The sequence below is a fragment of the Equus asinus genome, chromosome 2 (genome assembly GCF_041296235.1).
Source record: "Equus asinus isolate D_3611 breed Donkey chromosome 2, EquAss-T2T_v2, whole genome shotgun sequence".
NCBI lineage: Eukaryota > Metazoa > Chordata > Mammalia > Perissodactyla > Equidae > Equus > Equus asinus.
This window is the reverse complement of record NC_091791.1, coordinates 36,942,547-36,967,926: the sequence shown is the minus strand read 5'-3', so window position 1 is coordinate 36,967,926 and position 25,380 is coordinate 36,942,547. Positions and strand designations below refer to the sequence as shown.

At 37.3% G+C, this 25,380-nt stretch overlaps 1 protein-coding gene across 3 annotated transcripts in view; it reads right to left on the bottom strand.

Moving 5' to 3' along the window:
• The window catches only part of IDE (insulin degrading enzyme), a 101,680-nt gene that overhangs the window by 41,145 nt on the left and 35,155 nt on the right, over window positions 1–25,380 (bottom strand). For all 3 annotated transcript variants that reach the window (XM_014862941.3, XM_044754133.2, XM_014862940.3), the window contains exons 4-10: window positions 23,351–23,520; window positions 5,586–5,708; window positions 3,235–3,347; window positions 2,368–2,530; window positions 1,605–1,697; window positions 1,073–1,164; window positions 14–94 (exon numbers count right to left, since the gene is read on the bottom strand). In XM_014862941.3, the coding sequence (XP_014718427.1) occupies window positions 14–94; window positions 1,073–1,164; window positions 1,605–1,697; window positions 2,368–2,530; window positions 3,235–3,347; window positions 5,586–5,708; window positions 23,351–23,520 (835 nt within the window). The remainder of the gene's footprint in view (window positions 1–13; window positions 95–1,072; window positions 1,165–1,604; window positions 1,698–2,367; window positions 2,531–3,234; window positions 3,348–5,585; window positions 5,709–23,350; window positions 23,521–25,380) is intronic.

The window sequence follows — 25,380 nt, the reverse complement described above, 5'->3', positions numbered from 1 at the left end:
ACAACAAACTTACATGCAATATTCCTGCAATCTTAGAAGTATAGCCCCTTGGCCTCTCTTTATCTTTAAACCTAAAAGCGACAGCATTCAAGTCCTAAAATGGAAAGTTAATCCAATTAGATAAAAATTATCTATTGTTTATATTTTTTTAGTGTTTGCTTTGCACTATAGACTTTCTACTCCATATTTAACTATCACACTTTCTGAAAAAATGGCTATGCTTGATTTAAAAATGTATATAATATGAATGAAAATAACAAATATAGAATACAATTCTATAGCCTAAATTATTGAAACTAGTAGCCAAAGAATTAGGAAAACTGTAGAGGAACCTTGTGAGATCCAACAGTTGCACAGATGATGACTTTGTTGACCCATTCAGAGAAGTGCACCCAAACTAGAAGTTATTGCTATAAGTTTCACAAGCAGAGATTACATCTTTAAACTTTTATCTAGGTAAAGAGGATCTCTCATCCTAAAATACATTTCAGAATATCGATAGGCCTTAAATAAAAGGTACATACTTTTAAAAAGCCTTTAAAAGAAGCCTTTAGAATTTTAGAAAACAAAGATGTTTTGCTCTATGCAAAAAAAAAAAGAGAGAGAGAGAGCCAGGCTTTTCTACACATAACAATAAAATCACTTTTAAGAACACAATCATATTTTCTTTGAGAGTTTGCTACAAATTTTTTTTGTAGTTTTACTACAAATTTTTATCACCAGAAAATGACAGAACTCAAGCAGCTTCAGGCAGAGGGTAAAGTAAGCCCTGATAGACACAAACTCCAGAAACTGCTGGCTTTCTTCTGAGGCATAGAAAGCAATCCGATTTCTTCCCTTCTCCCTCCTAAAAAAGGCTACGTGATGCCTTAACCCTTCCTTGTGCCCCAGGGAGCCAATCAGACTAGCACAACTAACCCTTAACTAAAGGTAGTATGCATTGCAAAATTTTAGAGTTTAGATCAGGAAAAAAAACTTGCAAAGTTTCACTGGGGTTCAAATTTAAATTAATTCACATATGTTTATCGTTTGAAAAATTTCCTTAAGAAAAATTTTGGTGAAACAAAATTACCTTGCACTCTTGGAAAACCCATTCTTGAGGTCCTTCTGCACGTAACTTCTGAATGTATTGAAACATGTGCAAAATTATATCTTCAACGTGTACTGGAAAAAAGGGGCACACTTAAAAACCATTCAGTCCTCGAATCCTTCAAAGCTCGCTCCTAGCTCCTAAAGTCAGGTAAGCAGAAGATGGTCCCTCCTAGAAATGGAGTTCTCATCTCCCTGAGACTGGTTTTAGGGTCCCACACACATGGCCCTCCAGGTTCTGGGATATGTGACAGAAGGGGCTTTGGGGAGTAAATGAGCAAATAAAAAGCCAAGTACACATTTTACAAGTGTAACATAAGGATCAGTTGTTGAGGAGGGAAAATCATCCATGAAATGAAGGCCAAGTTACACATGAAAAAAATAACAAATAAATTGTATGAATTAAAGTGTTTAATAGCTTTACAACATAAAACAGATCCACAGCACATAGAAGTTAAAAAAAGTAAATAAGGAGAAGTCAATTTTCATTCAAAAACCAAAAAGTCAATACTTACATAATCCTTCCTCAGTCAAGTCCACATTAATGATAAAAAACATAAAACCTCGGGCTCCTTCCTTCTGTCCACCAACAAGAGTATTTACCCAGCCTGTAACATTAAAAAGAAACCAGCATGATTGCACGTGTGGCTTCTTTTAAGACAAGGAATTAAAAAAACTTCATACCATATGTTCCCAAGAGATGAGAATGGACCTCTTGCAGAAAAGACCAAAAAAAATCAGTTCGGAAAAGCAGTTTCAGATACTGAAGAAGATTCAAGGGACTTTTTGGGTTGGGAGCTCTCCTCGGGACTCCTCAAATCAGTTCCCAAATCAAGAGTAGAGTCCTGTGCTTACATGTTATGTAACAGCAGGGTCTGAGTTGAGAGGGGCCTTGGACAGCATCTGTTTGATCTAACACACCCTCTTGTTTGGCAGGTACGAACAGGCAAATTGATGTGCAGACATGTCACAGAGACGGTAAAGAATACCCAATGTAAGCTTTTACTTTCTAATCTCAACCTGTTTAAAACATACACCATAATATCTTTTGAAATATCTAACCTTCAATTCTCAATACTGAAGGGTCAAGCAAACTATGAAAAAAAAAAACCTAAAGCGAAAAACAAAGCCACACTAACAACTACCGCCTCACTCTCCCATAAATCCTAAACATTTGAAAATGTTCCTTCACAGGAAAATATTTAGGAGAAAATGAGAGCCAGAGTAAGAAGTTATGCTGAAGTACTACGCTCAGAAGCTGGTGCCCAACAGACTTACCCTTTGATTTAAGTTCTGATAACAGACTCCCAGGACCTTCGTGCCCAATGAGATGACCAAGATAATGACCAGGATTTGATTTGTAGTATTTCTGAAGGTCAGGTATGGGAAATGTCACATAAAGATTCCTAATATCCTTAATGGGTACTATTTTGTAAAGTTGCTGGGGGAAAAAAACCAAACAAATCACAAAAGATTAGCTATATACCACTCCTACGGAATAAAATATTTACAAACTATGAAGGATACAGATTTTCACAGAAGAATCCCAAATTCAGGAGAGAATCAATTGCCAGAGAAAATCATACTGACCACAAAGAAAGAAATGAACCAGGCTCACTCGTAGTGGAATTTCATTACAGTTGGTATGCAGTCCATGTTTGGTCCCCAGACCATGCAGCTAAAAATTCTGGAGGCTTGCCTTCTGGCACTGGGTAAAATAGCTTCTACAGTCTGCCAAGGCTGTAGCTACTAAAACTACTTTTAGCATGCAAAAATCAGAACATATTGACATCTTTTTGGTGATACATGCCCTAATAAATGTGAAATTTATTTAATTATCCAGACAAATATTAAAAACTATATAAATAATGAAACCTCCAGAATTTTTCATCTACTTGTTTTGGCTGAGGCTGATTCACCCTATGCTAACATCTGCTGCCAATCTTCCTATGTGACCCGCCACCACAGCATGGCCACTGACAGACGAGTGGTGCAGGTCTGCACCTAGGAATCAAACCCGAGGTGCTGAAGTGGAGTATGCCAAATTACTGTGCCACTGAGGCTGGCCCTCATCTACTTTTTGATAAACTAAGCATCTATTATATCCATAAATTTAAAAAAAATACTAGAAATACATGCTCTTACTTTAAGATGTTCTTCTTGGAAAGGGTGTTCAGGAAATTCTGGCAATGGGACATTTTTGTTCTCTACTTCAGAAAATAACTTTACCACCAGATCAGTCAGGTCGTCTAAAGATTCTACAAGAAAACAGACAATGAATACAGAACTTAAACTAATTATAACATATAATGGGTAGTATTTAAAACCTTAGGATCATACATACATACATAAAATCACCATATTGTATACCTTAAACTTACACAACGCTGCCAATTATATCTCAGTAAAGCTGGAAAAAAAAAAACCCTTAGGATCTCCTGAAAAGTCTCAGGTGTATTAAAACAAAAGGAGAGTCTCTTCAATAAACGGTGTTGGGAAAACTGGACAGCTACATGCAAAAGAATGAAAGTAGACCATTCCCTTACACCATGCACAAAAATCAACTCGAGATGGATTAAAGACTTGAGTGTAAGCGGACTAGGCTCTAAACATCAGAGATATTTAACACTCTGGACCCGTCTACCTGTGGAAGGTACACTGGGTTACAGAGTATACTTTCTTCATTACCCTCTTATATCCTGGTTCCTATTCCAGGTTAAAATATATTTAGTTGTTTATTTCCTAACTACAAAAGTAACATCTGCCAATAGCAGAAAACAGGAAAACAAAAGCAAAAAGAAGAAAACACAAGTCGTCCATAAACCCATGATTATGAGATTCTAGGAGTAGCTACCATTCATGCAGTATTTGCTACATGCCACGCACTATGCTAAATACTTTTTCTGCATTATCTCGATTAAACCCCACAACAAGTATGAGGTACCATGACCATTTTACAAATGCAAAAACTGAAGTTCAGAGAACTGAAGTAACTTTGTTATCAGCTCACAGCCACACAACTGAGTAGGTGGTATATTTAGAATTTGAACCCGGGGCTGGCCCGGTGGTGCAGTGGTTAAGTTCGCACATTCCGCTTCTTGGCAGCCCGGGGTTCGCTGGTTCGGATCCCGGGTGCCGACATGGCACAGCTTGGCACACCATGCTGTGGTAGGCATCCCACGTATAAAGTAGAGGAAGGTGGGCACGGTTGTTAGCTCAGGGCCAGGCTTCCACAGCAAAAAGAGGAGGACTGGCAGTAGTTAGCTCAGGGCTAATCTTCCTCAAAAAAAAGAATTCAAACCCAAGCTGTCGGAACTCTAGAGCATGAGTTCTTAACTACTGTACCACATTATTACATTTCTGGTATATGTTTTCCTACTTTGTCATATGTCTCCCATTTATGTCTATTAGAATTTTTTATAAATCCCCAAATGGGATCATATAGCACATAGTGTTTTTATAGAGTGCTTGTTTTCTATTTAATAATAATTTCTATTAAATAATAATTTAATAAAATTGTTTATTCATTCGATATTTATTTACCAAGTACCTGTGATGTATGAAGCACTAACCCAGGCACTAGGGACAAAAAAGTAAACAAAACAGCTTTTATTCTCAAGTAACTTACATTCTGGTACAGCAGACAACGATAAACAAATATTTAGTATTTCAGGTGGTAACAAATATTATAAAGAAAAATAAAGCAGATAGGAAAATAGAAAGAGGGAGAAGGGATGTTATCTTCTATAAGACACTCTATTATATAACTATAACATCACTATTTAACTAATCTCCTATTAATGAACATTTAGATTATTTCTAACTTTTCACTAATAAATACTACACTGACAGAAACATCCTTGTACATCACCTGTTTGAACCACTCTGATTACTTCCTTAGACTGCATTTCTAGAACTAAAAGTGTATTTTTTAAGGATGATGCATCTTGTTAAATAGCCTTCCAGAAAGCATGGACCAATTGTGTAAATTGTATACATCACTAATACAGAAGACTACCTCTCCTCCATAATGGGCACTTCTTAAAACCAAAAACAAAATTAAGGTTATTTAATAGGGGGAAACAATATATTGTCATTAGTTAATTTGCATTTTAAAAATCAAACCTTGTTGTTTATATTCCAAAGAGATTTCCCAGCTAATCATTTGCCGTTTAATTTTTTTCCTTTTTGAACTGTTTTAAGGTCACAACTGTCAATCTTTCCCTTTATACTTCCTTTCCTTATTTTTACAAGCTTAGAGCACCTACTGTTAATTTATATTTTCCTCAGGTCTCCATTTAAAATCTCCTAAGCTTTTTAGAACACAGGGAGTTAAAAACAAACCTCTCCACATATTCTCCAGTAAGGAGATCATTTTCAAAAGCCTCTGATCAGATAAAAGGCTCCATCTTATATCCTTCTTCCAACACTTTGAAAGAGCCAAAACGGAAAACTTACATTATCTAATTCTATGAAAAAATTTTAAGGTTTCTTACCTCGACCTAAAACACAAATAGCCATTAAGTTGGATGAATAATAAGTAGAATGGAATTTCAATAGCTCTTGTCTTACATCAATGCCTTCTTGGTTTGGTCTGGTCTCTAGAGTATATTTGTTACCTGAAAGAGAGGAAAAATATTTCTCAGAAGAAGCAAATTATGTGGACTTTACAGGTTTGTAATTATTACTGACATTGCTCTAAGGTGAACTTACAAAACAGAGTTCAAACTAACCCACATAATGACTAGTGGAGTATGTCTGAATGTAAGGTGGACAAACAGGACAGTATAGTACAAACTAGTAACATTTTAAACTAGAGAGTTCTCCCTCAGGAACTCAGATTGCTTTATAAACATTATACTTCTTAAAATCCTTATAAGATATAGGTATTATGAGCTCTTACAAGACAAAATGAGATCCACATGGCCTCCATTCACATTTACTTTAATTTTCAATTCCCTAAGTGCTCCATAATTAATTGAACATAGTCACTGAGGGATCTTTTTGGAACTTGCCAAGTTACTTGTGGAAAGAAATGTACTATTCCTGGCTGAAGCATTAAATTTGTGATGTGAATTCTCATGGATTTGATCTACACTGGTAAAAATAGGATGCAATGCTATTTTTATAAGTCTCAAGTGATGAATATAGTATACCACTAAGAGATCTCTTATGAAATTTAATAACTAATTCCATTAGGAAAAAATATGCATGTCAAACGCAAATAGTCAAACTCTCTAAGTATTACCTTTCTAATAAAGATCTTGCAATTTACAGACAGGGAGATGGAATTTCAATAATTGATGTCTCTCCAAAAATGGTATCTTGACTAAAAATACCCTAAAATCCTAGTATATATAACTTTAATTATTGTTCCTGCTTACACTACTAAGTGGGCTCCTGTCTTTCATCTGAAGAGATGAAACTGTGACAGAACATACTCCTGATGTGGTTTTTTCCGCCTTGGGTTATTATAATGGCCGATGAACCGGCGCTGGGAGAGCCACTTTCACTAAACTGGCTATCTAGAGAGAGGCACCAGATGGCGTTCTCAGACCCAGTCATCAGCCTTGTAGAGCTGCATGGCACCCTGAGCATTCACGGCCCAGAAGGTTTGAATCAACAGGTCTAGTGGAGAGTGTGTGCAAGAAAAAAGCCTAGCAAGTACTCATTAACCTTTTCCTGGTAACAAAGCAATCAAATGTACTCATATTCACTAGCACTAGCCTGTCAGTCAAGTTTCCAGGTTCTTAACTAGTCCTCAGTTTCTCATGAAAGATCCAGTTAAATTCCAGATCTGCCCTACCTGGGGTCCTGAGACATGCCCTCACTCTACCTGAGGGATTCAGGTGCTCTTAAAGGTACCGAGAGTCCCAGCTCCTCAGGAAAAAAAAAAACAAAACAGCTTTTTGCTGGGTAATGATTTGAAGTTCTCTCATATCTCATATTAAAGTGAAACCTGAATATTGATGGTGCCTCCCTTTTCTACTAAATGAAGATTCTAAAAGCCTCAGTTTCAGAGGGACTAGTCTTCATCACCTCCTTAGTCATTTATACTGACAGGCTCCGATTCCTATAATTTGTGAACCAAGATCGACACACCGGGACACCAAAGTGGAGAAATTAAGTTTGATTTCAACAGACTATAAATGTGTTAGATAGAAATGAGATTTTTAGTCTAAATGTGACCTGATTTGCCTATTCACAATCTGGTCAATATTCTGGCTAAACAAAAATCTCAAATCCAAACTTACAAAGACCAAGACTATGACCTTCATCTAGAACTTCAAATTCTTTCAGGTTGACCGGCCATAGTTCATTCTGCTTTGATTTTAATATATCTGAATACCTTACCATTCTAATCCCTACCCTTTATCTTTAGGTCTATTTTAAAACACAGAGATAAGGCAGCGACAGACCCCAAACACACTAAAACATGGATCACTGGCAAAATACTGACAACACTATATTAAAATGAGCCAAAGGACTACAACAGAATACTACACAGCAAAGAGAATGAATAATCCACTGTTTATATGCAATAGTATGGATGAACTTCACAACTTTAAGGTTGAATGAGAGAAGACAGACACAAAAAGAGTATACATTGTATCATTTCATTTAATAAAGCATAAAAGCAGGCAAAACTAATCTGGGTATGAGAAGTCAGAACAGAGGTTACCCTTGGCTGGGTGGATAGTGACTACAAAGGGATACAAAGAGGACTAGTGAGGTGCTGGCAATGTTTGATTTCTTGACCTGGTGCTGGTTCCATGGTGTGCTCAGTTTTTGAAAATTCAAAATCGTACATAAATAATAGAAATACATTCATTCATTCATTCAGCTGATTCTTCAAATAGCAGGAAAAGTAAAAACAACAATTTATACAACAATTTATACAAGCCACACACACATTTCTATATATTTACTATACTTCAACAAAAACTTAAAAGGAAATGAGCTAAAAGAACCACCGTCAACAGCAACCTGGTTCACCTAAGCTACAAAACTGGATCTCTGGTCAAACTGCTAAACAGAGGCTCAATCACTTTTGTTCTGAAAGTAGCTTATAGCCGCAAATAGATACTATTCTATGAATCTACCTATTCATTTCTTTGCTGCCTAGATGTTTTCAGTCTTTCTAATACATGATGACAGAAGGAAACTGTGGTCCATTTGGGAACACAGCCAAGAATGGCAGTTGCGTATCCTTAGAAGCTCCTGTATTAGAAAGAAAAAAAGGTTCTCCCCTATGACTCTCCTGAGTCAGGATAGTCAGCTCTCAATACATGACAGAGAAACATGGATACTAGATACAAATGGGCAGAAGAGTCAGGCTTGCTATTCAGTTTACTAACCCTTTTATAACAAATCCTTTAAAAGAGTTTTCTAAAAACAGGAAAGCTAGCTGGTGGAAGTTCTCAAGAAACAGCTAGATGAGGAAATGAAAGGAAAAGTAGGACATAAAGCACGGAATTCCAAAATCAGTCCTTAAATTACTGAGTGGACTCTGTTACTGTCAGCGCCAGGATCCCCAGGTAGGGAGGTGCAGAGGAACAGGCACTGGCATTGGTATTGGCAGAGCCATCCATGCTATCCATCTTCTGGTGGCATGACCTTGAACAAGTTACTTTACTAATTCTCTTAGGCTCAATCTCCTACCTTGACAGTGGTAGGCTCACATCAAATTAGAGAAAAAAAATACACTTGAAAACGCATAAGACTAATATTTAGCATCCAATAAATAGAACAGAAAGTCTGATGACACCAAGTGCTATTTAGGGTGTGGAGAAATGAGAACTCAGACGCTGCATGAGAGAGTGTTATTGAACCAACCACCAGAGGAAACAGTCTGGCATATCTGCTGAATCTGAAGATGTACATAGCCTACTATAACTCAGTAATTCCACTCCTAGAATTCCACTCCCAGTACCCTAGAGAACTCTGTGTACAAGGAAACACATAGGAGAATGCTCACAGATAGCAGCACTGTTTCCTTAATAGGAAAATGGATAAATAATGGTACATGCATTCAATGAAGTTTTCAAATAGCAGCAAAAATAAAAATAAAAAATTTATCAGAGGTACACTCACCAATAAGGATAACTCTTACAAACAACATAACATTGAAGGAAAAGCTACCAGTGGCAGAGATCACTCACAATAAAATACATTTTTATGTAGCTTAAAAAACGATACAATATGTTGCTTAGAGGTAAATACATGACTAGCAATGCTTTTATAAAGAAGCATGGAGGGGCTGGCCCTGCGGTGTAGTGGTTAAGTTTGGCATGCTCCGCTTTGGTGGCCTGGGTTTGTGGGTTCAGATCCCAGGTGTGGACCTACACCACTCACCAGCCATGCTGTAGCAGCAACTGACATATAAAGTAGAGAAAGACTGGCACAGATGTTAGCTCAGGGCTAATCTTCTTCAGCAAAAAAAAGTAGCAGCATGGGAACGATAATCACCAAACTGAAGATAGTGGTTCTCTCTCAGGTAGGGAAGAAAACGCAATTGGAGAAGTTACATCAGATGCTCAAACTATATTTGTAATGTTCTGTTTTTTCAAGTAGTGTGTAGAGAATGATCTGATAAATGCTTTTCTACCTATCTCTTTGACAACAAATAATAAATTTATAAAAAATGTTAAAGTATTTAACACTATACTTGACATATCGCAGAAAACAAACACACAATAAACAGCAGCTACTAATGCTATGATTTGAATTGTGGGAGGGACTTCTGGCTTCTGAGTGTATCATAAAAACTGTGGGCTGAAGTAGGAAAGCTAGCTCAGTAAATGGTCCAGGTGACTTTCCTCTGCCTAAGAATCCACGTGTGGAGGAAATGTGAATATGGCTGGGATAACAAACACCAGTGTAGTCTCTAGACACCTAAGTGCCGTAATTTAGTTCTAACTCAGCTGGATTATTTACAACAAATTAAAATGCTACCAAAATCGTGAATCCTGCCTTTCTGGCTCTGTCACCATTAGAGTCAGCTCCAGCAGGAGACTGAGGGTGTCGGGGTGCTGGCCTGCTGGGGCCCTTCCACTCTGGGCCTGCCGGGAAAGAGCAGAGAGAGAGAGAGCAGTGGCTTGGCAGTTGGGAGTTTCAGGATTTCTTGTCCTGACTCTATCACGCAACCTTGGAAAAGTCTCCAAATATCTCCAAGGGGTCGTTTATCTTATCTGTAAAATAGGGGTAATATGGATACACGCCCCGTTGTTCAGAGCAAGGGCTCACCTCCTGACCCCTTCCTTTCCTAGCTGTGAGACACAGGCGAGCTTCTTCACCTCTCCGAGCCCCAGTTTCCTTATTTGTAAATAAGAATAATAAGAGAACCAACTCACAGGACCACTGTGAGGATTAAACGAATAATCTGTGCTATGGCTCGGTGCAGCATCTATCAGATAATAAGCACTTAATACGAACTTGGGTTGTTGAGAAGCTTACGAAAGTGATAATGGATATGAGGAAGGTTTTGTAAATTGTAAAGTTCAGTAAATGCTATTTTATATTTCCATACTAACACCTACTTTAAATTCTATTTTTTAAAAAACATTTACAAACAATACTAATGTATAAGAATGCTAATTTTCAAGGAAATAGAATTTATTTTCTGGGAAAATTCTGAAGCCAGCTATATATTTCTTACACTCTGTGGGAAGGAGTGAGGGTGAAGTTTTAGAAATCTGTTTAAGAAACTAGAGCTGTCTCCAACTGCATGTCCGATAAGGTTCTCAGAGAAAAGTCAACTTGATAGTCATAACCCTGAAAAATCTTAAACGTTCTCTGAAAACCCAAGATTCTTAAGGTTAGATTAATACATATGCGGTTAGTTACTTGGAATTATTATGAACTTTTTAAAAAAAAATCTCTTTCTTGGGGCTGGCCCCGTGGCTGAGTGGTTAAGTTCGTGCTCTCTGCTGCAGGTGGCCCAGTGTTTTGTTGGTTCGAAGCCTGCGCGCGGACATGGCACTGCTCATCAAACCACGCTGAGGCAGCATCCCACATGCCACAACTAGAAGGACCCCCAACAAGGAATATACAACTACGTATCGGGGGGCTTTGGGGAGAAAAAGAAAAAAATAAAATAAAATATTTAAAAAAAAAAATGCTCTTTTAAAAAAAAAAAACTCTTTCTTCTCACTGTATCAATCTTCTAAAAATCCTGGAAGAGACTAAAGCTTTTTGAGATTAAGAATTTTCCTATAAAATTAGAAAGGACAACTCTTTTACAGCTGGGTAAGTACATGCAAGTACAAGATGTGAGTTATGAGAGAGAAGGAATTGAAGTGAAAACCTCTTAAATGCCATAAGGCATGTACAGTTGATTAATCCAGTTCTAGCTTTCAGTAAATTTCTAGTTTTCCATTGACACATTTCCTAGCAAAGAAAAAACAAAAAAGACAATAACAAAATCCATGGAAAAGTTTAGGGAATAATAAATGACTAAGTAGGCTGAAACATTAAATATTTTTATATCCATGAGTTGATCGTGATACTAAAAAAAAAAATTAGTCATCATTCATGGATGCTAGGGAACCAACTCAATATTTTGAAAACTGGTAAATGAAGGGAATGAGTCAAACATTTGTCCTGCCTTTCCTATAATAACTGTACCACTGGGTAGCCAGATAGTAGAAGAGATTTTCTTTTTTTAGCAGTAGTCAAGCTAATCAATATGAGAAGGAATAACAGAATTAGAATTAGACAGGTGATGCATCGAAGATCAATGGTTGCAACATCATAAATAGAAAACTAGACATTATGCGCCCCTGATGGAAGAACACATGAGCACCTATGAAGCCTTGTCCAAGAAAAGTCAAACATGAATCTGATGATCAAGCCTCTATATCCAATTGCCAATTTGTGGAGATACAGAGGACAGAGGAATATGTTAAATTACATTCCCAAAGATGCAATCTGGCTCTTCCTTCTGCTTAAGAAAATCCTAACCACCCTTCAGGAGAATTCAATTTGCAACTCCTCTGAGATCCCACAGAATTTAATTCTGGCAACCCTAAAGCAGGCAGAATAGAACAGTGGTTAAAAGCACCAGATCTGGGTTCAGATCCTGGCTCCAGCACTTAAAAGCTGAGTGACCCCAAGCAACTTAATTACCTTCTCTTAAGCCTTAGTTTACTCATCTGTAAGATGGAAATAATAAGAGCACGTACCTACTGGAGATATTGTGAGAATTAAGTAATCCTGGCAAAGTGCTGAACACAGCACTCAATAAAAATTAGCAAGAAGGAGGAGGAAGAGAAAGAGATAAAGATCCTGAAAAATCAAACTTGAGATTATACTTCAACGAAATCCTGGGTTTGCCTTGCCTCTCCAACTAAACTATAAGCACCCTGAATGCAAAGACATCGATTATACTTCTTCACATTTTCTAAGGCATTTTACATGTCGGGGGACTTTAAAAAAATACTTGTCAATTGAGAGAGAAAGAGAGATCATTTGGCCTCACTTATAACAACCTACTCAGACTCTTATAATCCTACAGCCCATGCTACAAAGCATCCTAGAGTAAACAATGAAGTAAGAAAAACGTCACCCACATCTGAAATGCAGCACCACCCTCTATTTCCACATGCCCTCCCACTTCGCCTTTCATTCCACCTGTTCTGTTTCCCTCACCCACATCTTGACTTCCTTTTATTTCCTTCCCAGCTGACTAAACCCAGTTGCTCCCATGGTGACTGTGGGGTTATGTTCACGAGAAACACATCACTAAAGAATAACGAGAATTAAGTTTTATCCTTTCCTGTTCCAAACTACCCTTAAAAATTCAATTGCTCCTGTTTTTATTCCATGTAAAGGCAAAGGAAAAAAAAAGGCAACAGGGCAGAGAAAAGACATCCAAATTATCAGGAACTATGGACCTAAAACTAAAGGTGTATGTGAATGATACATGAAGGGAAAAAGCCAATGTGGACACCAACCATGGGTTCAGTTCAAGAAGAGAATGACACTTCTCTAATAACATACTGCCCCATAATCAGTTCATCAAACCCACTGGCTCTTCAAGCAGCCTGTGACTGGCCACCTCACCCTTCATGACAAGGACCTTTTCAAAGTTTCTATGTCTTTCACAGCTACCAATCTGCTATTATATCGTTATTATAAAGGCTACTATCAGTTATTGAGCACTATTATGGCCACACTTTTTGCTAACTACTTCACATGCACAACCTCCTTTAATTCTCACATCAACCTGACACGGGAGGAAACAGGCTTACAGAAGTTGAGAAACTTGCCCAGAGTCTCTCAGCTGGCCACTGGGAGAGCAGTCAAACCCAGTAGTGTCCAACTTTAGAGGCCAAATTTTAAACCACTTGGGAATATGCTAATGGAGGTGGGATTCCTGGTTGAAGTCTGAGGCTAGGAGAATCATACAAGGATTTAATGAAGACATATGTGTGGAGACAGCCTTAGCACAGACTATCTATGAAAACAACTTTCAAACAAAGTCAATGACTCAAAACAAAAAACGATTGCCAGATGTCAGTTTGAGAATGTGAGATCTGATGATGGAACCCAAGACACAGGAGGAAGAAGAGCAATTTGAGGGCTTGTCCCATTTTGTCAGACAAAGGTTTGCAAAATCGAATGTTTAATAGAAAAAGACAGGTAACCTACATGTTTCTTTGACACAGACATACTTAAGTAGTAAACACACAGAGAGTCCTCACTTACACACAGAAGTGTGCTCTCTCTTGCTTATCTTGAAAAGTGTCACCCTTTCAGTCTTTCATTTTCCCATTTTTGTTAGATAAGCAGGAACAAGAAATATTTCACATTTCTCTTTCAATTTTAAAATTGTGAAATATTTTAATACAGAAGTACAAAATTAACACTTATCTACTAACCACCCAGTTTTATCACTCTTCACATTGTTTTTTAACTTTCAAGCCCCCAGTTTTTTTGTTAATTATTTTATTGAGGTCACACTGGTTTATAACATTGTGTAAATTTCACGTGTACATCATTATATTTAGGCTTCTGTATAGACTGCATCATGCTCACCACCAAAAGTCTAGTTTCCATCTGTCGCCACACATATGCGCCCCTTTACTCCTTTTACCCTCCCCCCCACCTCCTTTCCCCCTGGTAACCACCAATCTAGTCTCCTTCTCTGTGTGTTTGTCTTCCACATGCCAGTGAAATCATACAATATTTGTCTTTCTCTGTCTGACTTATTTCGCTTAGCATAATACTCTCAAGGTCCATCCATGTTGTTGCAAATGGCAGGATTTATCTTTTTTATGGCTGAGTAGTATTGCATTGTATATATACATATCATTACTCTTTATCCATTCATCTGTTGATGGGCACCTAGGTTGCTTCCAAGTCTTGGCTATTGTGAATAATGCTGCAATGAACAAAGAACTGCATATATCTTTTTGAATTAATATTTTCATGTTCTTTGGATAAATACCTAGAAGTGGAATTGCTGGATCATATGGTATTTCTATTTTTAATTTTTTGAGAAATCTCCATACTGTCTTCCATAGTGGCTGCACAAGTTCGCATTCCCACCAGCAGTGTGTGAGGGTTCCCTTTTCCCCAGAGCCTCTCTAACACTTGTTATTTCTTGTCTTTTTAATAATAGCCATTCTGATGAGTGTGAGGTGATATTTCATTGTAGTTTTGACTTGGAGTTACCTAATAATTAGTGATGTTGAACATCTCTTCAAGTGTCTCTTGGCCATCTGCATATATTTTTGGAAAAATGTCTGTTCATATCCTCTGCCCGTTTTTTGATCAGGTTGTTCGTTTTTTTGGTGGTGAGTTGTATGACTTCTTTATATATTTTGGAAATTAATCCCTTATTGAATATATGATTTGCAAATATTTTCTCCCAGTTTGTGGACTGTCTTTTCGTTTTGTTCATGGTTTCCTTTGCTGTGTAGAAGCTTTTCAGTTTAATATAGTCCCATTTGTTAATTTTTTCTTTTGTTTCTCTCACCTCAGGAGACATGGTATTCAAAATATGCTGCTAAGACTGATGTCAAAGAGTGTACTGCCTATGTTTTCTTCCAGGAGTTTCATGGTTTCAGGTTTTACATTTGTCTTTAATCCATTTTGAGTTAATTTTAGTGTATGGTATAAGACAATGGTCTACTTTCATTCTTTCACGGGTGGTAGTCCAGTTTTCCCAATACCATTTACTGAAGAGACTTTCCTTTCTCCATTGTATGTTCTTGGCTCCTTTGTTGAAGATTAGCTGTCCATGGATGTATGGTTTTATTTCTGGGCTCTCAATTCTGTTCCATTGATCTGTGTGTTTGTTTTTCTGCCAGTACCATGCTGTTTTGATTACTATAGCTTTGTAGTACATTTTGAAGTCAGGGATTGTGATGCCTCCAGCTTTGTTCTTTTTTCTCAGGGTTGCTTTGGCTCTTCAGGGTCTTCTGTTGTTCCATAAAAGTTTGAGGATTCTTTGTTCTAGTTCCGTGAAAAATGTTAGGATTCTGATTGGGATTGCATTGAATTTGTAGACTGCTTTCGCTAATATGGACCCCCACTCCCACCCCACTGGGAAGGATTTGCCCTGAGCTTACATCTGTTGCCAATCTTCCTTTTCCCCCCGCTCCCTAAAGCCCCAGTACATGGTTGTATATCCTGGCTGTAAGTCATTCTATTTCTTCTAGGCAAGCCACCGCCACAGCATGGCAACTGACAGATGGATGGTGTGGTTCCATGAGAGGGAAAACAATCCTGGGCCGCTAAAGTGGTGACAGTGTTAAATTTTAACCACTAGGCCATCAGGGCTGGCTTGGTATTATGGACATTTTAACTATGTTTATTCTTCCAATCCATGAGTACAGAATATCTTTCCATTTCCTTATGTCTTCTTCAATTTCTTTCAATAATGTCTTATAGTTTTCAGTATATAGTTTTTCACTTCCTTGGTTGAATTTATTCCTAGGTATTTTATTCTTTTCGTTGTGACTGTAAACAGGATTGTATTCTTGATTTCTCTTTCTGCTAGCTCATTGTTAGTATATAGACATGCAACTGATTTTTGTATGTTGATTTTTTACTCTGCAACTTTATTCATTAATTATTTTTAATTTTTTAAATTTTTTGTGTGTGAAGAAGATTGGCCCCAAGCTAACATCTGTTGCCAATCTTCCTCTTTTTGCTTGGGAAAGATTGTCACTGAGCTAGCATCTGTGCCAATCTTGCTCTATTTTACATATGGGATACCACCATAGCATGGTTTGACAAGCAGTGCTAGGCTGCACCCAGGATCCCAATCTGCAAACCCTGGGCTGCCGAAGCGGAATGTGTGAACGTTTTAACCACTAGGCAATAGGGCCAGCCCCTCTAATCATTTTCTGGTGGATTCTTCAGGTAATACTGCCATTTTATCTTTTGTTTTCTGCTTGTCCTATTTTTCCACTGTTTCTTTCTCTTGTATTTTTGTCTGCCATTGGAGTTTGGTGGTTTTCTGTGACGTTTTTCTCAGTTTTCTCTGTTTATGATTTGTGACTCTGCTCTGATTTTCTGTTTAGTGGTTACCATGAGGTTTGTACAAAAGATCTCACAGATGAGACAGTCCTTGTTTTGCTGATAGCATCTTATCTCCATTAGCCTATGCAGGTTCTGTCCTCTTCCTTTTCCCTTTCTATGTTTTTGTTACCACAAATTATCCTTTTTTGTGTTGTGAGCTTGTGACCAAACTCAAGTAGTTATAATTATTTTGGATGCCTTTCTCTCCCTTTAGTCTTTATGCTATAATTAAATGTTTACTAACCTATTCTGGTAGAGTTGCAATTTTCTGACTCTGTTTATCTCCTTGCTCAAAGCTTTGTAAACCTTTGCCTTTTTGTTTCAGGTAGGGGGGTTCCTTTTAACATTTTTTACAAGGCAGGTAGTGGCAATGAACTCCCTCAGCTTTTGTTTGTCTTGCAAAGCTTTTATTTCTCCCTCATATCTGAAGGATACTTTGCTGGAGAGTATTCTTGGCTGATATGTTTGAATATTGAAAGACAAAACTATCATTCTACTTTCTCCTAGCCTGTATAGTTTCTGCTGAGAAATCTGCTGATAACCTGCTGGGGGTTCCTTTGTAAGGTGTTTTCTCTCTGGTCACGCTTATATTCTTTCTTTGTCATTGACTTTTGACAGTTTTAATATTATATGCCTTGGAGAAGGTCTTTTTGCACTGAGATAATTAGGAGTTCTATTAGCTTCATATACTTGTATATGCAGTTCCTTCCCCAGGTTTGCGGAGTTCTCAGCTATTATTTCTTTGAATGGGCACTCTGTTCCTTCCCTCTCTTCTCCTTCTGGGCTACCTATTATGTTGCTTTTTCTAATTGAGTCAGATATTTCTCATAGAATTTCTTCATTTAAAAAAATCTTAATTCTCTCTCCACTCCCACCTGAACTGTTCTAGATTTCTATCTTCGAGCTCATTAATTCTTTCTTCCATATGGTCAGCTCTATTTTCAATGCTTTCTACTTTATTTTTCACCTCATTGTGTTGTTCATCTCCAGAACTCCAGTTTGGTTTTTTTTCAGAGTTTCAATCTCTTTGGTGAAGTACTCCTTCTGTTCATTAATTTTATTCATGAGCTCATTGAACTCATGAAAACTCTGAGTGTTCTTGTAATTCATTGAGTTTCTTTATTACAGCTATTTTTGAATTCTCTGTCAGTTACAGTGCAATCTTCTGTGACTTCAAGTTTGGTTTCTGTAGAGTTGTCATTTTCTTTCTGTTCTGCAGTGTTACTGCAGTTCTTCACAGTATTGGATGAGGTGATCCTCTGCTGACGCATTTGTGGTGGTAAACACCTTTCTTATTTGGGTACAGCTTTGCTTACTTTGGTTCTGAGCTGCTTCTGGTTGTATTTGAGAGCCTGCACTTTCCACCCTTCACTGGGCTCTGCTAGAGGTGTCATCAGTGCCCTCCTTGTGCTGCTTGTGCCTCTGACGTTGCTGGTGTCTTGCTGCTTATGATGTCACTGTAGTCTCAGACGTCACCATTGGGATCTCTCTGGCGTTCTGGTGTGCTGTTGAGGGAGCCCTTTGTTGGTCAATGGATGTCTGACTGGTTGTAAGTTAGAGGGGAGAGACAAATGGAACAACTCACTCTGCCATGATGCTGATGTCACTCCTCACTCTTCACATTTTGCCATATTTGTTACAAATTCCCTCCCCCAGTAATAAAACATTAAGGTCAGAGCTAAAGTCTCTTCCCTTTCTCTCTCTCTGTCTCTCTTCCCAAGGATACTAATCAAAATTTAGTCATTCTTGTGCATATTTTATACTATATTATATACATACATAGACATTAACAATATGCTATATGTACTGTTTTGCCTGTCTTCAAATTTTATAGAAAGCTATCATACTAAACATATTCTGCAACCTATATTTTGCACAAAATATTTTGCTCTTTATCTAGTTTGACACATGAGTTCTAGCTCATTTTAACTGCTCAAGAATATTCCACTGTATGAACACACAAAAATGTACTTAATTTACTCAACTGTTGACATTTAAGTCATTTCCTATTTTTCACTAGTTCAAAAAATGTTTCATGAACATTTTTTTATCTGTTTCTCATGCACATCTGCTAGAGGTGTTTCTCTCTAGGGTCTATGTCAAGAAGTGGATTCCCTGGGTCAAAGGGCATAGGCATCACTTTATGAGATATTGCCAAATTGCTTTACAAGGTAGATGAACCAATTTATTTTCCCACCAACAGGGTATGAGGTTCTGTTCTTCTACATCCTCACCAACACAATACTTAGCTGTGTCTGACTTTCAACTGTTGCCAACCTGATAGGTGTGAAATGGTATCTCATTATTGTTTTATTTTGTATTTCCCTGATTACTAGTAAGTTGAGCATCTTTCCTATGTTTACTAGCCATTCAAATATCCTCTTCTATGAATTCCATATTCATATCCTTTGCCTATTTCTCTAGTGAGCTTTTTCCTTTAGTTTTTTACTTGTAGAAGTTTTCATCTGTTATATGCTTTGCAAATATCTTCACTGGGTATGCAGCTTGTCTTTTTTGTGTCTCTATTGAACAGAAATTTTAAATTTTAATGAAGTCAAATTTATCTTTAAACCTATGGTTTGTCTTTATCTCTAAAAGATATGATTTGTGCTTTGTGTGCCTAAGAATGTTTTCCTATCTTAAGATAGAAAACCCTCTCCTATATCTTCTTCTAAATGTTGTAAAGTTTTCTTTTATAATTAGGTCTAATTGACCTGAAATTTATTTTTGTGCATAGTGTGAGATGAGATCTAATTTTTCTTATTTCTACATGGATACCTAATTGCCCCTGCACCAGTTATTGAAAAGTCCATCCTTTCCTTACTCATTTGTAATGTACCTCTCTGGCTTATGTCAAGTTTCCACATATTTGTGGATACGTTTCTAGGATCTATAATCTGTTCTGTTATCTTTGTGTATCCTTGCACCAATTCCACTACTGTAACAACTAGAACTTTAGTTCTAAGTTCAAAGAAGCTGTCCCTGTTTTGTTGTTCTTCAAAATTATCTTAGATATTCTTGGCCCTTTACTCTTTCTTATTAATTTTATAATCAGATTATCAAGTTCCTAAAAAAAAAACTTCTAGGGCTTTCAACTGGCAGTGCATTGAATTTAGATCACTTTGGGGTGAATTTACCTGTGTGATATTGAGTTTACCCATTCATGAACATGACTTATCTCCCCATTTACTCAGGCATTCTTTTATAACCATTACGTATTTCTTGTTCTTTTGTTAGATTCATTTCTCAATACCTTATAGCTATTTTTATATTGTGAATTAAATCATTTTTCCTGAAGCATTTTTCTAATTGACTACTACTGATACAAGAATGCAATTTTAGTGAGTTTCTCTTATTTTGGCAACCTTGGTGAATTATCTTATTTCTAATGGGTGATTGGAAGATTTTCTTGAATATTTTTACGCAATCATACAATGTGGAAATAAGAAAGGTTCTTTTGCTTTCTTTCTACCTCTTACATACTACATTTTTTCCTTGACTTACTGCAATGATTAGTATATATATAGTAGGGCAGACCAAAAAAGTGATTACAGGGTATTCTAGTTTTGTTTTTGCCTTTCAGTGGAAATCTTTTTGAAACTTCACCATTAACCATCATGTTTGACACAGGTTTTTATCAGCTCAAGAGCTTTTTGTTTTGTTCATGAATGAGTGCTGAGTTTTACCAAATAAAACTTTGAGTTTTACCAAAAAAAGTTTTTCTGACTCTACTGAAATGACTGCTTATCACTTGGCATTATTTAAACTGTGAACCCATGCATTTGATTTAATGAAATAAATTTAATATATTGGCAGACTAGAATTTTTTTAAAGAAACAATACAACAAGAGGTTACCAGACTACAAACCAAGACGTAAGATAGATATTGTTTGGTAAAACTTTTGTCTCAGCTGTTTACACAAACACACATATATGTGCTCTGAGCTGCTAAGTAAAATATGGTTCTTACTGGATTGTATAAAAAAAGTTTGTAAGCCACTGTACTATTTTCTATATACATATATATATATATATATATATATATATATTTTTAGGAAGGTTAGCCCTGAGCTAACATCTGCTGCCAATCCTCCTCTTTTTGCTGAGGAAGACTGGCCCTGAGCTAACATCCATGCCCATCTTCCTCTACTTTACATGTGGGGCACCTGCCACAGCATGGCTTGATAAGCAGTGCATAGGCTGGCACCCAGGATCCAAACTAGTGAGCCCTGGGCCACTGAAGTGGAACGTGCAAACTTAACCACTGCACCACCAGGCTGCCCCCCTCTATACTGTTTTTGAAGCATGAAAAACCAGTGAAAAGGACAAACATCTTAAGGTTTTCTCAAAAATAAATAACACAACACTTGTTTTCTGTTCATTTAAAAATACCCAGCTTTTCCTGATATTATTATTTAAATAATATTATAGCAAATTTAAATATTATTATAATAAATTATAACAAAATATTATTACTTAAATAATATTTTAATATTTTAAATATTAATATTAAAATAATAAATCATAATCCCTTGATGGACAAAAGGGTCCATGTTCACAGAAACATCTGAAGTCACTCAAAAATAACAGATGTAAATTAAGCATGAATTACTGACAAGGATTCAAGGATCACTTCTGCAAAATTTTATGTATGTGTAATATCTGGGGCTAGGCTACGCAGCTTTTGTCATATTTTCAAATGTATCTGTGACCTTAAAAATGGACAGGACCTCTACTCCAAAAAGTTCAACGTTAGTTTATATTCCCCAAATCAGAAGGTAACCTGACATTTGCATTATTTATACATATCATATTTTCACTCATCTGTGAGCTGTTTATATTTCCTCATACTTTGCTCACTAACTGCCTAGACTCGTCAGTGGTTATAACAACAAACATGCCCTCAAATACCACTCACACATACCTGACCATTCAGTGTTTCTCTCTGCCCATCACTCCTGAAACCCTCTTCTAGGACATTTTAAGATTATTCTTCACTTGTGACCAGAAGTAATATCACTCACGTTATTCATTGGATTTATTTCTGGAAGACTTGAGCCTGCTTCCTGATTATGCTGATCATGACCTGTCACCAGTGAGGCTGTGTAAAGGAGGGCAACTCCTGAAGAGGCGCTCCACCACGCTCTGCACAACAGCAGCAGTGCTGGCCCAGGCGTCTAACCTATCAAAGCGGCTCCTTAAAGGACAACAATCATGTGGATCTAATGATTCTGACATTTGCTTTCTAATCCTCACGTTCCCTTTTTGATATCCTACATATGCTGATGTTCTCTATGAAAGCCGCTTTTCAAACAACTCAGCATTACACAGATATTGTAGGGACCACAGTAATCATCTTAGAAATGATGCTGATACTGAATGCCAAGTACTGTGAGTCTGAAGAATACAATATTGCTGCTTCTAACTGCAATTTTTAAAAACTCTTTCTGATTCTGTCAGGCTATGTTAATTCCCTAGCTGCTGTTGGATATATCAGAATGATATCCAAAATGAAAGAAAGCTATCTTTACAGTCTTAAAAGTAAGTCCCCCAAATTAACTTATAAGCAAAAAGTTGTAAGTGTACTAAACGATCTATTATTTTCATGTAATTTTATAATCCCCAAAGCAGGATTTTAAAATCACAGCAACCTGTTAATGATTACATCTGGTGTGTGGGACTAGCAGAAATAGATGAGGAAAAGGGAGACTTCTTGTTTTTGCTTTTTTTTTACTTTAAACACTTTTGTACTGCTTAAATATTTAAATTAAATGTACTTTTTAATGAAAAATTGAATAAAGAAAAAGTTACAATTATGAAATCAAGAATCTCCACATTTTATTCTACTCCCTGTTGTGCCCTCTAACCTCTAATCTCCTTCCAGGAGACGGCGGCACTTGGAGAGCAGGGACCCTGTGTGTTCTGTTTCCTATATAGCATCTCCGAAGCAGATGCTGTACATCTGGATGAGTAGAGGTGGAGGTGATGAGAGCAGGCGAATTCAACAAGCCTTGAAGTGAGCATTGGAGATACTCTTCTATTTGGAAGGTAGACTTCAGAATAAAAGCATCTATTATCTTCTCCCTTTGAAATACTGGTTATTATCTATTCACAGCTCTAACTCCTCTGCTCCTTAAATATTTAGATCCCTATTTGAATGGAATGACCAGAGTAACCTTCTAGAGGCCAAATAATTGCTTAGGTCACTATTACTACAATTTTGAGAATATCATCCTGAGTATTACGCATAAAGTCCAATGCCAAGGGCTCAACTCTTGTTTAACATCCTTCTTTTTGAACCACTAGCCAAAATGCTAGTCATCTGTTAAAGGGAGTACAACTACTTCATTCTTATTGTTTCTAAACTCTGAATTCAATTCTATACCTTGTTACCAACAAACTTGCTTCATACTTGGTCACTATTATTATTACTATTAGGTGCACTAAGCTTCAGCCTCATCTCAGGTCATGAGTCACAAATAGAGGTGCCTACATAGGAACCAGGCAGATACCATAAGGACAAGGGCATGGTTTAAGAAACAGTGGGGAGTAACAATGATGTAACAACCACTTCTCAGCTCCAGACTGAGTTTATAAAAAAACAAGGCAGGCAGAAATGAGGAGTTCTGAAATCTACTATCCTGAACTGTAAAATACAATACTGTGCAAAGGGGCCTTGGGTTTAAATGAGGTCAAGGAGAACGAATGCACGAAGCTGCCGTTGACAAACCTGTCCCAAATTTGCTGAACGGGTGTTTGGGATTCCCGGTAGCTTTTTCCAGCTGAAAGAGTCTCCAAGCATCATTCATCACATTCTTCTCATGTTCTGAATCAACTGCATTCACCTCTCTGTCTTTGCAACTCTCATCAAACAAGGGGCACAGGAAAAATTGTGCAAACCTAAGGGTGTGAAACATAATTAACAATTTGAAAGCTGCTATTTTAAGAGTGGCCTTTTAAAAATATGTTTGAAACTTAACAGACAGGAAATACGAATTCTACAGAATCAGAAAGAACTACCATTGCTACTAAGAAAAAAAAAACATATGTTCTAAGTAACAGAAGAAAAATATAACACTGGACATACATAAATTCAGAGAAGTCAATCTACCCCAGAGATGTTAGATAATTAGTGAAAATATAAAAAGATTAATGCCTCTGATTATGACACCAATTCCCAGGTGTTTTTTCCACACCATCAAGCAATTCTCTGACACCAGCTAGATGTCCTACAACTCAACTCAATTCTGACACTCTCTACCTGGGCAATAGCATCAGATCCCACAGGTTAAGGGCTCAGTCTTACAAGACTACCCCCTGCCCTCCAACTTCAGACGCCAATTGCAAGTCCAGGTTGTCACCTAGGCTTCTGACCAACTTTCTGAACAGTAGATCAGAAGTTCCACAACCTCCTCCTTGGGTTCAGTTAATTTGCTGGAGCAGTTCACAGCCTCAGAGAAACATTTTACCTACTAGATTTACCAGTTTATTATAAAAGAATGTAACTCAGGAACAGCTAGATAGAAGAGATGCATAAGGCAAGGTGTGGGGAAAGGCACGGAGCTTCTATGCGCTTTGAGCATGGCAACTCCCCCATCTCCAAGCTTCCGGGTTTTAGGGAGACTTCATTACCTAGGCATGATTGACTAAATCATCGGTCATTGGTGACAGGACTCAATCTCCAGCCCCTCTCCAGCGTCCTTAGAGGTCTGGGGGTGGAACTGAAAGTTCCCACTCTCTAATCACATGGCTGGTTCCCCTGGCAACCAGCCCCCAACCTCAGGTTACCTAGGGGCTTTCCCCCAACTCACCTTATTAACATAACAAAGACACCTTTATTGTACCCCTCACTTAAGAAATTTCAAAAGTTTTGGAGCTATGGGCCAGAACCAGGGACAAAGACCAAATATGTATTTCTTCTTATAAATCACAATATCACAACACCAAAAAGTCAAGACAGACTAATGGAGACAGCAGCAATCTATTTAAGATTTGCAACGTGTCAAGTCTACGAAAATCCTTGTCATATATGGTTAATTTAAAAAAGGAGGGGCCAGCCCCATGGCTGAGTGGTTAAGTTCGTGAGCTCCGCTTCAGCGGCCCAGGGTTTCACTGGCTCGGATCCTGGGCGCAGACATGGCACCGCCCAGCGGGCCATGCTAAGGCAGCGTCCCACATAGTACAACTAGAAGGACCCGCAACTAGAATATATAACTATGTACTGGGGGGATTTGGGGAGAAGAATTAAAAAAACAAAAAACCAAGAAGATTGGCAACAGTTGTTAACACAGGTGCCAATCTTACAAGAAAAAAAAGGAAAAGGCAGGTGATGGTTCTTAGCCAAATAAATCTTAAATTTACAGTTTTAGGTGTAATTTCACTAAGACGCAGGTATTTTACGGCAAACTAAGTGACCTACTTTTAAAAGGCTCTACTTGAATATTTTTTTCTTCTCATGGAGAAAAACAAACCTACCTATCTTAATTAGTGGAAGAAAATAAAGGAGTGAAAAACCTGTGACACAGTAGTTTGACTAAGACATAATTATGGGCTTTTAAGAAATATTAAGAGAATTTAAAAATTTTAATAAGCAGTGATTCAACAAATAACATGGCACATGTCTCTAACTTAAGTAAACAATATGCCTTCCCTGAGGTTATTCTTTAACAATAGTACCAAAGTTTAACTAAGATACCTTTAGTTAATAAATTAACTCTCCTATATCAGGTTGCAATTTAAATCATGATTTCATATAGTAGT